This window comes from Podarcis tiliguerta, assembly GCF_965153285.1.
Source record: "Podarcis tiliguerta genome assembly, chromosome: 14".
In the NCBI taxonomy this organism is placed as follows: domain Eukaryota; kingdom Metazoa; phylum Chordata; class Lepidosauria; order Squamata; family Lacertidae; genus Podarcis; species Podarcis tiliguerta.
The window spans coordinates 51,898,042-51,912,292 of NC_139547.1; the positions used below are offsets into that span (position 1 = coordinate 51,898,042).

The 14,251-nt window shown below is 46.0% G+C and overlaps 1 protein-coding gene across 2 annotated transcripts in view; it reads left to right on the top strand.

The window, feature by feature from the left end:
* FOXK1 (forkhead box K1) overlaps positions 1-14,251 on the top strand; it is an 82,763-nt gene that overhangs the window by 53,043 nt on the left and 15,469 nt on the right. For both annotated transcript variants that reach the window (XM_083413469.1, XM_083413470.1), the window contains exon 3: positions 12,256-12,412. In XM_083413469.1, the coding sequence (XP_083269595.1) occupies positions 12,256-12,412 (157 nt within the window). The remainder of the gene's footprint in view (positions 1-12,255; positions 12,413-14,251) is intronic.

Below are 14,251 nucleotides of genomic sequence, written 5' to 3' on the forward strand. Positions count from 1 at the left end.
ATTTTGCAGACATTAGGAGGCACTTTTGGGTTTTTTAGGTTGCGGGGGGGGGGGGGGCGGGGAGAGAGACAGTGCAAATCAGGCCCTTTCGGGGGCTGTTGGTGTGGCCTCTCCACAATTCTGCCTTGTTCCAGAACCAAATCAGCTTCGGGACTCGATAGTCAAAACAAGCTAAAACTCTGCAATGGCTGCCAAACGCAAAGCTTTTGAGCCAGCCGGTTTTTAAAAAACCCGTTGAAGTTCTTACTGCCTGGGAGGAAGGAAGAAGCCCCTTCGCAGAGAGACAGTGTCATCCGAAACAGGGCTGGTACTCAGCAAATTCATTGCAATATTTTGACGTATTATTAGCACTTCACTGAATTGTATTGATTGTTCAGACAAATTTGGTGTTGACGCTTGCTCAGTTACCGTGTTTGATGCTGTAGTTTGCGTGTAAGGTAAAGGTAAAGGGACCCCTGACCTTTAGGTCCAGTCGTGGCCGACTCTGGGGTTGCTGCGCTCATTTCGCTTTACTGGCCAAGGGAGCCGGTGTACAGCTTCCGGGTCATGTGGCCAGCAGGACTAAGCCGCTTCTGGCGAACCAGAGCAGTGCATGGAAATGCTGTTTACCTTCCCGCCAGAGTGGTACCTATTTATCTACTTGCACTTTGACATGCTTTCGAACTGCTAGGTGGGCAGAAGCAGGGACCGAGCAACGGGAGCTCATCCCGTCGCGGGGATTCGAACCACCGACCTGCTGATCGGCAAGTCCTAGGCTCTGTGGTTTAACCCACAGCGCCACCTGCATCCCTTGTAGTTTGCGTGTGGGTCCCTGCTAATGTTAGCATTTAAAAAGAAAAAAAAATTATTAGTTTTTTAACATATCATCTTCAACAATAATTAAACATACTTTAATATCTTATACAGTTTTTTTGACTTCCATCAATCACATCTGAAAATTTTCCAATCTATTCCCTTAATTTACATTTCTTACTTTCACTATTACATTTAGATCTCATAACTAATATCTCTATTCTTTCTCTACTTTGTAACACTTCGTATATTTCTCCTTACAAAACTGCTTGTAGTCCTACTAGCGTAATTTGTTGATTACAGTTGCTCGTCAGATAATTCATATATTTCCTCCAATCTTCTGTAAATCTCTGGTCCCGCAGGTTTCGAATCCTTCCTGTCATTTTATCTAATTCTGCGTAGTCCATTAATTTTGTCTGCCATTCTTATTTTGTCTGACCACTGACATTAGCATTTGTTGCTGGAAAAGCGGAATGCAAATATCAAACAAGAATCAGCTCAGCTGGTAGAGTGTGAGACTCTTAACCTCAGAGACATGGGTTTGATTCCCCACCTTGGGCAAAAGATTCCTGCCTTGCAGGGGGCTGGACTAGATGACCCTCGTGGTCCCTCCCAATTCTGAAATTCTAGGATTCTCCTTCCTCTCTTGTTTCCTCTTTGGACTGGCCTTAACATGCAGCAGGCAGAACTGGGATGAAGGTAATAGCACAGGCTGTCCCACTTCAGGCTGCTGGTTTGGGGGGGGGGTCTCATTTTCTCTTTTTTTCTCTTTTTCCTGCAAGAAAAAAAGTCAACTCAGAACGGCCCTATCCCTGTGTGCTTCCTCCAAGGGAGCAGAAAGGGGAGAAAAGGCCTTTTCTTTTATTTTTAATTTTTTTAGGATAATCTTTATTGGTTTTTCAGTTACATACTCCACATACACATATTTTATTACATTTTACATTTATAGGTAAAGGTAAAGGTTCCCCTGCCCGTACAGGCCAGTCTTGACAGACTCTAGGGTTGTGCGCCCATCTCACTCAAGAGGCCAGGGGCCAGCGCTGTCCGGAGACACTTCTGGGTCACGTGGCCAGCGTGACATCACTGCTCTGGTGAGCCAGAGCCGCACACGGAAACACCATTTACCTTCCCGCTAGTAAGCGGTCCCTATTTATCTACTTGCCCCCGGGGGTGCTTTCGAACTGCTAGGTTGGCAGGCGCTGGGACCAAACAGCGGGAGCGCACCCCGCCGCGGGGATTCGAACCGCCGACCTTTCGATCGGCAAGCCCTAGGCGCTGAGGCTTTTACCCACAGCACCACCCGCACCCCCATTTATACTTGCTCCTAAAAGCTGGCTTCCCTCCTACCTTCTTCTGGCTTTTTTATATCGCATCTAAATTTTTCGCATTGTCTTCATCCATTTTGTATATTGTTGTTCTTCTTCCATATTTGCCCATAGAATATCTCTAAACAAACAAATCCTTCTATATATACAATTCTTGTTGTCTGTCTATATTCATTTACAGCTACAGTCAGTTACATTAGTCACATTGTACATTTTACTACTTACTGTTTTTATTATCCAGTAAATTTCTTTGTATTTCACATTATGAGGTTTGTTTCAGTTCTGCTGGTTTCACAATTTCACCTTATCTTTCCTATGTACAACATTAATTTTTCCCATTCTTTTTGAAATGTTTCATCGCCCTGTTCTCGAATTTCCCCCGTTAATTTAGCTATTTCAGTGTATTCCATTACCTTCTGCCGCCATTCTTCTACTGTTGGCAATTGCTGTTGTTTCCAAACCTGGGCTAATAATACCCTTGCCACTGTGAGAAAAGGCCTTTTCAGTGGTGGCCCCTTGGCTAGCAGATTTGCTTTGCCGGCTTCTTAGGCATGAGGCAAAGACATTCCTGTCTTCACAGCTGTTTTTAACTTGATTCGCAGTTTGATTTTTGGCTTGTTTTCAGCGCTCATCTTTTAGCTAGATGTTCTCAATTGTTTCTGGTTCATGGTTTTGTTGCTTTAGGTTTAGGCTGTTTTATGGTGGTTCTTAATATTGCAAGTTGCTTTTCCCCATAAAAAAGATGAATATATTTTAAAATGTATATCATCAAAAAAAGAAACCCGGCAACCAGATTGAGCAGATTGAGCCTAGAACCTCTAAACCTAAGTTTTACGTTCAAGGAATCTATGTGTTTTTGTTTTGTTTCTGCCCCACGTGGGGACCTGGGACAATGTGTGCCAACTTAAATGCTTCTCCTGCAAACTCTGTGAAATGCAGGTAACTGCGACGATCGTGGGCCGGAAGCCACAAAGGTTGCTTTGCCAGTATCGCAACAGCAGCTGCCCTGAACATATTGGCGTTCCCTGCGTGGACCACAGAGGACGGCTGCGTTGGTGGCCCCTGAGAAAGAGGGGAAACGAAACTCTGCAGGAGCTCGCTGTCAAGGGAAATGAGTGACGCGGAGCCACAGAGCGTGAAAGGGGGAGGCCGGTTTAGATTTGTGTTCATCTTCGAGTCTCAGATCAGTGCAGATTTGATTCTCGAGATAGCTTACATTCCAAAAAAAATATGCTTTCAATATAATTGCCTTGCCTTCTCCCCGGAGATGCGCGTCCTTTGCAAATGTCCGGGGTCTTCAGATGTGTGCATTCTGTTTCTCGTAACGCATGTCTAAATTGAATTGTGCCCTAATTGGAAACAGCAGGGTTTTATGGGGAAAGCATGAGGCCGGAATTGCTCAGATTATCTTCATTGCTCGCTCGCTCTTGCTTTCTCGTTTGGGTCGTGTTGGCAATGCCTCCCGGGAGACTCTGTGGCTGGCGTGTCACATTTCGATCTGGCGTATCGAAATGCTCGTCAGGATCGCTGGCTGTCTCGGGCTAGCCGGTGGCCGCAACACGATGAAGAGCTATGTGCCAGTTTCTGTCGCCTTAGTAAAGGTAAAGGGACCCCTGACTGTTAGGTCCAGTCATGGCCGACTCTGGGGTTGCAGCGCTCATCTCGCTTTATTGGCCGAGGGAGCCGGCGTACAGCTTCCAGGTCATGTGGCCAGCATGACTAAGCCGCTTCTGGTGAACCAGAGCAGCGCACGGAAACGCCGTTTACCTTCCTGCCGGAGTGGTACCTATTTATCTACTTGCACTTTGATGTGCTTTCGAACTGCTAGGTTGCCAGGAGCAGGGACCGAGTAACGGGAGCTCACCCCGTCGCGGGGATTCGAACCACCGACCTTCTGATCAGCAAGTCCTAGGCTCTGTGGTTTAACCCACAGTGCCACCCGCGTCCCTTTGTTGCCTTAGGCACGCTTTAAGTCTGTGCTAGGTTTGTTTTCTGCCTTCGTTTTGCACCTCTAAAGTGGGAGCAAAAGTACCCTCCCCAGAGTTCGTTATGAGAATGAATAATGCGCTTGATAGAATACAAGGGTCCTCTAAAATTTATCTCAAGTGTGTGCCGTGCAAATAAAAGATGTCATCTAAATCCGGGACGGGTTGGGATCTGTGTTCGAAATTAGATCTGTGTTCGAAATTAGCCAGGCACACACTAATACACCATCCTGTAGAATTCTATCAGTTATGTTTTATCTGCACAATCGGAATAAATTTCTGGAACCAAATTGCTTTTTCTGTGCAGCCTGATCAGCAGCAGTCAGCATAAAGAAAAAGAGGTCAGAATAGGCCAATATATATGTGGACTGTCGCTGGATCAAGCGACTTTTCTTCTTTAAGTACTCAAAGATCTCAACCTAGCTGAAAGTTGTCATCTGAACTACCCAGATATGTAACCGAGAATCAATCACGGTCAGTCCATCACTTGAGAAATAAGACTTTTAAGCCGTCTTGTCCCAAAATGGCAGCTCGACATTCCATTTTTGGCAACTGCAATCTTGGTTTCAAGAGCTATTTGACTCCTAGCTTATATATCTGAGTTGAGATCTGTGGCTCTCCAGAGGATCTGTGGCTCTCCAGAGGTTGTAAGACTACAAATCCCATCAGCCCCTTCTGGCACAACTGCAAGCACTAAACCAAGAGCAAACCTTGGTTACAGCTCATGGTTTGTTGGGAGTAAGTCAACTACAAAGCTTTGCACTGAGCAAAACCACAGCTTAGTTTTTGAGTATCTGTTCAGAGCACAGAGAAAGGCTAGGCTCAAAGAATGGCTCCTTAAATTCACTCTGTTTAGCCATTCACTTCATTTGCATCCCATCCTAACATTCAAGGAGTTTGGGGAGCTTTTGGAGGAGGGCTGCAGATCTTTGGTAGAAAACATAAGAGAAGAATGGCAGATGAAGTAGACGGACTATACTGAAATGGCTAAAATGACCGGAAGTTTAAGGTTTAAGGTATCCCTTTTTGCTGCATAAGAATAAGTTGTTGTCGTTGTTTAGTTGTGTCCGCCTCTTGGTGACCCCCTGGACCAGAGCACACCAGGCACTCCTGTCTTCCACTGCCTCCCGCAGTTTGGTCAAACTCATGTTCGTAGCTTCGAGAACACTGTCCCACCATCTCGTCCTCTGTCGTCCCCTTCTCCTTGGGCCCTCCATCTTTCCCAGCATCAGGGTCTTTTCCAGGGAGTCTTCTCTTCTCATGAGGTGGCCAAAGTCTTGGAGCCTCAGCTTTAGGATCTGTCCTTCCAGTGAGCACTCAGGGCTGATTTCCTTCAGAATGGAGAGGTTTGATCTTCTTGCAGCCCATGGGACTCTCAAGAGTCTCCTCCAGCACCATAATTCAAAAGCATCCATTCTTCGGCGATCAGCCTTCTTTATGGTCCAGCTCTCACTTCCATACATCACTACCGGGAAAACCATAGCTTTAACTATACGGACCTTTGTTGGCAAGGTGATATCTCTGCTTTTTAACATGCTGTCTAGGTTTGCCATCGCCTTTCTCCCAAGGAGCAGGCGTCTTTTAATTTTGTGACTGCTGTCACCATCTGCAGTGATCATGGAGCCCAAGAAAGTAAAATCTCTCACTGCCTCCATTTCTTAAGAATAATTACTTGGGTGCTAGTTTGGTTTTATTATTATATAGCCTTATTTTTCTATTAGAGGTGTACCTTCCTACCTCTCTCTCTCTCTCCCACTGGCAGTTTTCTCTGATGTCTTTTTAATTGGCACGGCAAGCTTGTTAACCTGTAGACTGTATTCAGTGCATAATGGAAAGTTTCTAAGACGATCTGCTCCTATTTCCACATTATCCTAAACCACAGGGCTCTGATTTCTCTGGCTTGGGATGCAGTTCCATTTTTTGTTCCGCAAAGCAAATGCAGAGGCACATGTCTCTGTGTCTCTTAGACCAAGGATTGCGGGTGTACATGAATAATTCTCGGTCTGTAGGACAAATTGACGCACAGAGAGAAGCGAATCACAGCTGACTGAGTGTGTGATCAACATCTCCAGGTGGAATAATTTTTCCTGCCAGTACAGATTCCAAGAAATCACAAGTCTTGACTGTGAGCAATAGAGCTTGCCCCTTTCACTCAGACTGGGCAGTTGGACCAGCAGCCCCCCCACTAATGTCTTGCAAACTTCCTCCCGACAGAGATGCATCTGGCACCGACATTGTGGAGTTTTAGTCATGTGCTGAAGATGCAGAACTTTATCCTAGCCTTTGACAGCTGACAGACAGACAGTTGATAGCTTGATAGATTGATGCTAGATAATAAATAATGGTAGACAGACATGCACACAACATATGACCTACCCTTCATTCATTCATTTATACCCCACCCATCTGGACTCTTAATTTGTTTTAAGTGATTTTAATACTGTACAGTGGTCCCTTGGTTCTCAAACTTAATCCGTTCCAGAAGTCTGTTCCAAAACCAAGGCGCGCTTTCCCATAGAAGGTAATGCAAAATGGATTAATCCGTTCCAGACTTTTAAAAACAAACCCTAAAACATGAATTTTACTCTCTAACGAGACCATTGATCCATAAAATGAAAGCAATAAGCAATGTAGTGCAGTCACACAATCAATCAGTCAGTAGCTGAACTGGGTTCCACACTGTCACAAAAAACAAAACAAAAGAGCCGCAAAAACAGACAGACCTCAGCGTAACACTCAAAATGGAAGTATGGCACTCAAATCAGAAGCATCACACTCAAAATGGCGCATGTTTGGTTTCCAAAGAAAGTGCTCTTCAAACAGTTCGTATATTTCTTCCAATCTTCTGTAAATCTCTGGTCCCGCAGGTTTCAAATCCTTCCTGTCATTTTATCTAATTCTTCTTAGACCATTAGCTTTGTCCGCCATGCTTCTTTCGTCGGAATTTCTTCTTGCTTCCATTTCTGGGCTGCGGGGCTGTCTTTCAAGAACGCCCAGGCTGCGCTGCAAACTCAGACGTGGGCACACAGACACGGATGCAGAAGGCTTGGCCTTGAAACCTCCCTTCCTCTCTGCACTGCACCCTAGCAGGCCTTGTTTAGGTAGAATTAGGAGCTTCGACAACAATCGCCTCTACCCTGAACTTGCATTTTGCTTAGCTTTTCGGTGTCTGTGTTGAAAAGCTGAGCTTTGTGGAGGAAGAATGGAAGATAGACAGACGGGCATAAATATCTCACAGAATAAACATTGGTGGTGCCAGTTAAACCGTGTCCATCGATTTTATTATTTACTTCCCTATTACATTTCTATCCCACTTTTTTCCTGCAAGGAGCTCAAGGTGCTTCACATGGTCCTACTTTTTTAAACCCCCCACAACAACCCTGTGAGGTAGGTCAGGCTGAGAGGCAGCGACTGGCCCTGGGCCACCCAGTGAGCTTCATGGCTGAGTGGCAATTCGGACCCTTGTCTCCCCGATCCTAGCCCAACACTCTAACCACTGCACCACACTACCTGTTGTGGATTTTCCTGATCCTTTGCCGATGGCATGGAGGGAATGTGTGCCGTGCACGACTGTAAAGGGTGCTCTGAGCCCGGCTTCAGCTGGGGAGGGCGGAATATAAATAAATTATTATTGTTGTTATTGTTATTGTTATTATTATTATTATTATTCTGTTCAGAGTAGTTAGCCTGCCGCCTTCAGCTGTGGGTGCTGAGGGCTTGCTCCTTGCGGGTGACTGGCTAGCAGAAACCCCACCCTCCACCCCGGTGCTGAATTGCCCCGTTGCAATTCACCCCCCCTAAAAACATTTCTTCTCTCCCCGTCCCGCACCCAGTCCAATCTGTTTGATAATCTGTCTTGACCTGCTTACGAATCCTCCCAGTTGCTCCTGTTTTGTCTGGGAGAGGCAGCGGTTTCAGCAAGCAGTCATTATTTTTCTGCTTTGTTGCTTGGCACACGTTCTCTCTCTCTCTCTCTCTCTCTCTCTCTCTCTCTCTCTCTGCCCCCCCCCCAGCCCCCTCCTCCAGATTTATAGCTCGGGCCATGAGTGCCATCTTGTGGCACTTCTCCTCCTTGTGATTCTCCATCGCTTTCATAGCATGCCGCTGTCGAAATCTCTTGCAGCGAAAGGGAGTCGCTGCTGATGTTGATTAAGGAGTCTGGTATCAAGGCCGGCAGCTTCCTGATTCTTTCTACCTGTCCCCTGTGCAGGTGCTTGTGTTGGAATACAGGGACGCGTGTGGCGCTGTGGTCTAAACCACTGAGCCTCTTGGGCTTGTCGATCAGAAGGACGGCAGTTCGAATCCCCACAACGGAGTGAGCTCCCGTTGTTCGGTCCCAGCTCCTGCCCACCCAGCAGTTTGAAAGCACACCAGTGCAAGTAGATAAATAGGTACCGCTCTGGCGGGAAGGTAAACAGCGTTTCCATGCACTCTGGTTTCCGTCATGGTGTCCCATTGCGCCAGAAGCAGTTTATTCCTGCTGGCCACACAACCCGGAAAGCTATCTGTGGACAAATGCTGGCTCCCTTGGCCTGAAAGCAAGATGAGTGCCACAACCCCATAGTCACCTTTGACCGGGCTTAACCATCCAGGGGTCCTTTCCCTTTACCTTACCCTGCTTGTGTTGGAACCACAGGTGAACCATTCCTGAAGCTCTGCAAAACGCCCTCTTGGTAGTCAAGGTAACTCCACAATTAATAGGTAGTTGTAGCAAGGAGCTCATATAGGTTTATAGTCACTCATTTTGATATAAGCTAATTGGCTGGCTTTGATGCTGTCCTTATCTCTGTGGGGTTTGGTGCGCTGGAGTTTGGGGAGTTTGGGTATTTGCCACCTACGCCCTCATCTGGTCAGTAGATAATCTGGTTTTTCAGCTTCATGGCATATCGCCAGCTAAACATCGTGACCTACTGATATATCACGTTGTCTGAAATAAGGATGGAGCTGTTATTCAACTTCGTGATATATCACCAGCTAAACATCGTGACCTACTGATATATCACAATGTCTGAAATAAGCTTGGAGCTTAATAGGGGCCTTGACTAGCTTCACAGTTTTTCCCACATAGTCATTTTGCGTGGCGCAAACACATCAAAAATTATGAAACCATATCATGATATGCACTTGAAACCAGTTTTTGACAATATATTGCCAGGTCAAAAACTAAGAAACCAATAATCACGATACCAACTTCAAACTGGTTTGGATGATATATGGATATATTGCCCAGCCCTACCGGTCAGAAGTCCTGTGAATTCCTGGCCAAAGTGATATAAGCTGCTTTCTGTTATAAGGAATATATCAACGTTCCCTTGGGTTTGGACAAACCATCTCCTTGCTGCAGCGTCCATCTGTAAACACTCAGAGACCTGGCAGGCTGGTTTGCTGTAAGTGTACCCCTTTCTCTTAATAAAGCCCTGGACCGATCCACAATAAACACAATGCTACTCCCAAGACCCCCTTACCGCAATCAAAGGCCAGTGGGGTCACGACGTGGGATATGAAATAAACCCTACCCAGTGGATTAACTGTGGGGTCTAAGCCTCCCTTCAAATCCATCTCAGCCCAAAGAAGGGGACTCACCTTGATTCTTGCCTGTAAGGTAAAGGTAAAGGGACCCCTGACCATTAGTTCCAGTCGCAGACAACTCTGGGGTTGCGGCGCTCATCTCGCTTTATTGGCCGAGGGAGCCGGCGTACAGCTTCTGGGTCATGCAGCCAGCATGACTAAACCGCTTCTGGTGAACCAGAGCAGCACACGGAATCACCGTTTACCTTCCCGTCGGAACGGTACCTATTTATCTGCTTGCACTTTGATGTGCTTTCAAACTGCTAGGTGGACAGGAGCAGGGACCGAGCAACAGGAGCTCACCCCGTCGCGGGGATTTGAACCGCCGACCTTCTGATCGGCAAGTCCTAGGCTCTGTGGTTTAACCCACAGCGACACCCGCATCCCTATTCTTACCCTATTCTTACCTGTAGCTGGTACCTAATGCCATGGAAGCTGGTCTGATACACCCAGGCATATATGTATCTGCAAAAAAACATGGAATATTATGGCAGACTCGAAGTTTGGATTTCCGAGGTTTTCCTCCATTTCGCTGAATCTTCACCTGGTCACTTTTAGGATTTCTTTGTTCCAGGACTGAGTCGGTCGTCCAGCTCAGAGGGCCACATTGAAACCAGGTCAGGGTGGAGCGGGAGTCTTCAGGGCACAGGATTTGTATGTCTTCCTCGTGAATAGGATAAAAGGCAAGCAGTAATTGGCAGACCCCCACGGTAATTACTTTTCCAGTATTTGAGGGCAGCAAGGTATTAAAACATTTCTTGAAAGCCCCCGAGAAAACTCTGAAGATACGGACTGGAGAAATGATGAATATTGAACAAGCGGTGGCTTCGTTCATTTCCGTCACTTTTCATATATATTAATTTCTGCAGTCGGGAGGGCAGAGCTGGGATTCCCAGAAACACTTAAGAAGGGACATGGGCTGCCCAGATACATTTTGAGGGTTGCTCTGCAATATTTTAGCCTATCGGGAAATCCAGCCTCCTTGTCTGTTGATTTTAACGTTGGTCTGCGAGCAGTGAGACCCGGTTTCAAAGATTTCCTGGGCGATCTCGGCTCAGTGACTTGCCCAGCCAGCATACCTGGTGGGGTTCTCTTGAGAATAAGATTGGGGTGGAGGAGGTGTCAATGGATGCTGCTCCTGAGCTGTTCTGGAGAAATTGCAGGGATTAGCCATGGGATACATCACTGTTCCATTTCTATGATGGTTTATAAAGCCGTAAACTACTTGGGACCTAAATGCTTAAAAGTCCCAAGGATGGCAGCACAAGAACAGGGCCTTTTCTGCAGTGGCTCCCTGTTTGTGCGATGCTATCCCTGGGTGGGGATGGTTTTTTTTTGCTGGTGCCTTCATTACAGTGGTACCTCAGGTTACATATGCTTCAGGTTACAGACTCCGCTAACCCAGAAATAGTGCTTCAGGTTAAGAACTTTGCTTCAGGATGAGAACAGAAATTGTGCTCTGGCGGTGCGGCGGCAGCAGGAGGCCCCATTAGCTAAAGTGGTGCTTCAGGTTAAGAACAGTTTCAGGTTAAGTATGGCCCTCCGGAACGAATTAAGTACTTAACCCGAGGTACCACTGTATATATCACCAGGAGAAAACGTTTGTCTTCGGCCAGGCCTTTGACCGATTGACATCTTTTACCCCTTTTTAAATGGGGGGGGTTTCATTGGTTGGGGGGGTGTTTTTCTGTTCTTGTTTTTATTACATATTTTGTGTTTTTTTAATCTTGTATTTTTATTCTGCGATATACAGAAGAAGGGCAATATACAAATTTAATAAATCACAGTACAGTGGTACCTCAGGTTAATAACTTAATTTGTTCTGGAGGTCCGTTCTTAACCTGAAGCTGTTCTTAACCTGAGGTACCACTTTAGCTAATGGGGCCTCCCACTGCCACCGGAGCACGATTTCTGTTCTCATCCTGAAGCAAAGTTCCTAACCCGAGGTACTACTTCTGGGCTAGCGGAGCCTGTAACCAGAAGTGTCTGTAACCTGTACAGTGATACCTTAGTTCCTTGGTACTCAAACAACTCGGAACCCAAACACTGCAAACCCAGAAGTGTTCTGGTTTGCAAACTTTTTTCAGAAGCCGAACATACTCCAGTTTGAATGCCACACTTCCATTTTGAGTGTTACACTGGGGTCTGTCTGTTTTTGCTATTTATTTTGCGTTTTTGTTTTTGCAGCTCTTTTGTTTTTTGTGACTGCGTGGAACCCAGTTCAGCTACTGATTGATTGATTGATTGATTGATTATGTGACTGCAGTACATGGTTTATTGCTTTCATTTTATGGATCAGTGGTCTCGTTAGATAGTAAAATTCATGTTCTATTGCTGTTTTAGGGGTTGTTTTTTAAAAAGTCTGGAACGGATTAATCCGCTTTGCATTACTTTCTATGGGAAAGTGCGCCTTGGTTTTGGAACGCCGATGTGTTAACCTGTGTACATTGCTTCTGTATATATGCAATAAAGCCCTTCCATTCTTCCTTAAATTCGTTATCCTCTCTTCCTCTTCATTTCATTGTCAATTTTGCCAATAATAAATTATTATTATTATTATTATTATTATTGCTTGTTCTCCGCAGTGTTCCCAACTCGTGCCCGGCCAGTCCGCGTGGCGCTGGCTCCTCAGGATACCGCTTCGCACAGAATATTACCTCGGACCTGCAGCTGGTGGCAGAATATGCAGCCAAGGCAACGTCTGAGCAGCAGGCGGATGCATCTGGCGGAGACAGCCCAAAGGTACCACAAAACCTTCCCCTCTTCTTCTGCATCCTTGCAAAGGCCGGGGAGCCCGGCGTTCCATTAATCACTGCTAACGGCGGCAGCTCAGCTGTCACTTCCTCCCCTCTAGGGTCGCGATGGGGTGGGCTCCCTGGTTCCGGTACCAGACAGTTGAGTAAATTGTAGATGCATTCCTGCCAAAGGATTCCCCTTGAGGGTCTGGTGAGAGCTGCTGCTTCCTGTCCGGCCAGGCAGGCTGGCGTAACGTTGCATACAAGGTCTCTCTCTCTCTCTCGAGGTGTTTGACTCGATGGTGCTCTCAGCTTTTCTCCTTTGCTGGTTGAAACCATCGCTCTTATTTTTTTATATATAATATTTTATTAGGTTTTACAACAAGTACAAAGCAACAAAAAATAAAACACAGCACAACAAAAAATAGAAAAACACGACAACACACAAACACACAAAGAAAAGAAGAAAAATGTCTCCTTATATTCTTTGCATTAACTTGTTTCTCCGACCTCCATCGCTCTTAAATAAGATAAAAGTTGGAATTGCAATACAGTCATACCTCATGTTACATTTGCTTCAGGTTGAGCGTTTTCAGGTTACATCCCACAGCAATCTGGAAGTACTGGAAAGGGTTACTTCTGGTTTTCGCCGCTCGCACATGCGCAGATGCACAAAATGACGTCATGCGCAGAAGCGGCGAATCGTGACATGCGCAGAGGCGGGTTGCGTTCTGCTCATGTTGCGTACGGGCCTCCGGAACAGATCTCGTTTGCAACCAGAGGTACCACTGTACCTTGGTTCTCAAACGGCTCGGCTCCCGGACAGATCTGCTCCCAGATGCCGCAAACCTGGAAGTAAGTGTTCCGGTTTGCGAGCGTTTTTCGGAGGCCGAACGTCTGACGTGGATTCTGATTGAGTGCAAAAAGCTCCTGCAGTGAATCAGAAGCCCTGCCTTGGTTTTCGAACGGTTTCGGGAGTCGAATGGACTCCCGGAACAGATAAAGTTCGAGAACTAAGGTACCACTGTATCTTGAACGCACTGCATTAGGAAAAGACAAGAAGAAAGCAGTTTTTATAAGCAGAAGTGCAATGTCATAGAACTGCAGAGTTCAAAGGGGCCCCGAGTGCAGGAATCGCAACTCAGGCATCCACGACAGCTGGTCATTCAACATCTGCTTAAAGGCTTGCTTAAAGGATTTTACAAAATAGGTTAAAATCTCTGCTGGTTCAAATATCAGAGGTTGCCTCTGTAAGAGGCGTTATAAGAGGCATCAGCACAAGAATTTCTCTCCAGCATCTGATCAAAGCTCCACCTGGTCCACCCCTGTTGCTTTAATCGTGAGAAGACTTTATGCAATTAAAAATGCAAAACAGAGCTTCTCCATCAGTGGCTGTTGAGTCACGTGGAGGAATCACGGTTTGGCCTTAGAAGCAGAGATATGGGGGATTTTCCACTGTGAAACTTTCATTGGGTGGGACACCGAAGGGTGGTTTGCTCTTACCTTGGGACGCATCTGCCTTGCCAGCTGCTATTGTGCTCAGCAAAATCTCCCCCAAACAGTCAATGAGCTGCTGCGCCACCAAAAACTCCCTTGCGTCATTGCAAAGATTTGAAGACACTAGCAGGATTGAAGTAAATCCTACAATGAGGACGTATAGTAAAGAGTTAACTTGTGCGATTGGATTTGAAATGGGATACCTGTTGAAGGGAAGGAAGGAAGGAAGTTGTAAGCTCAGCAGGCGAAAAGGGTATTTTTGTGTTTCTTTTTGTAATGTTGGAAATGATGTTTAAAGGAAACAATTAAAAAATTACATAAAAAACAAAAAAAACTCCCTTGCGCGCCT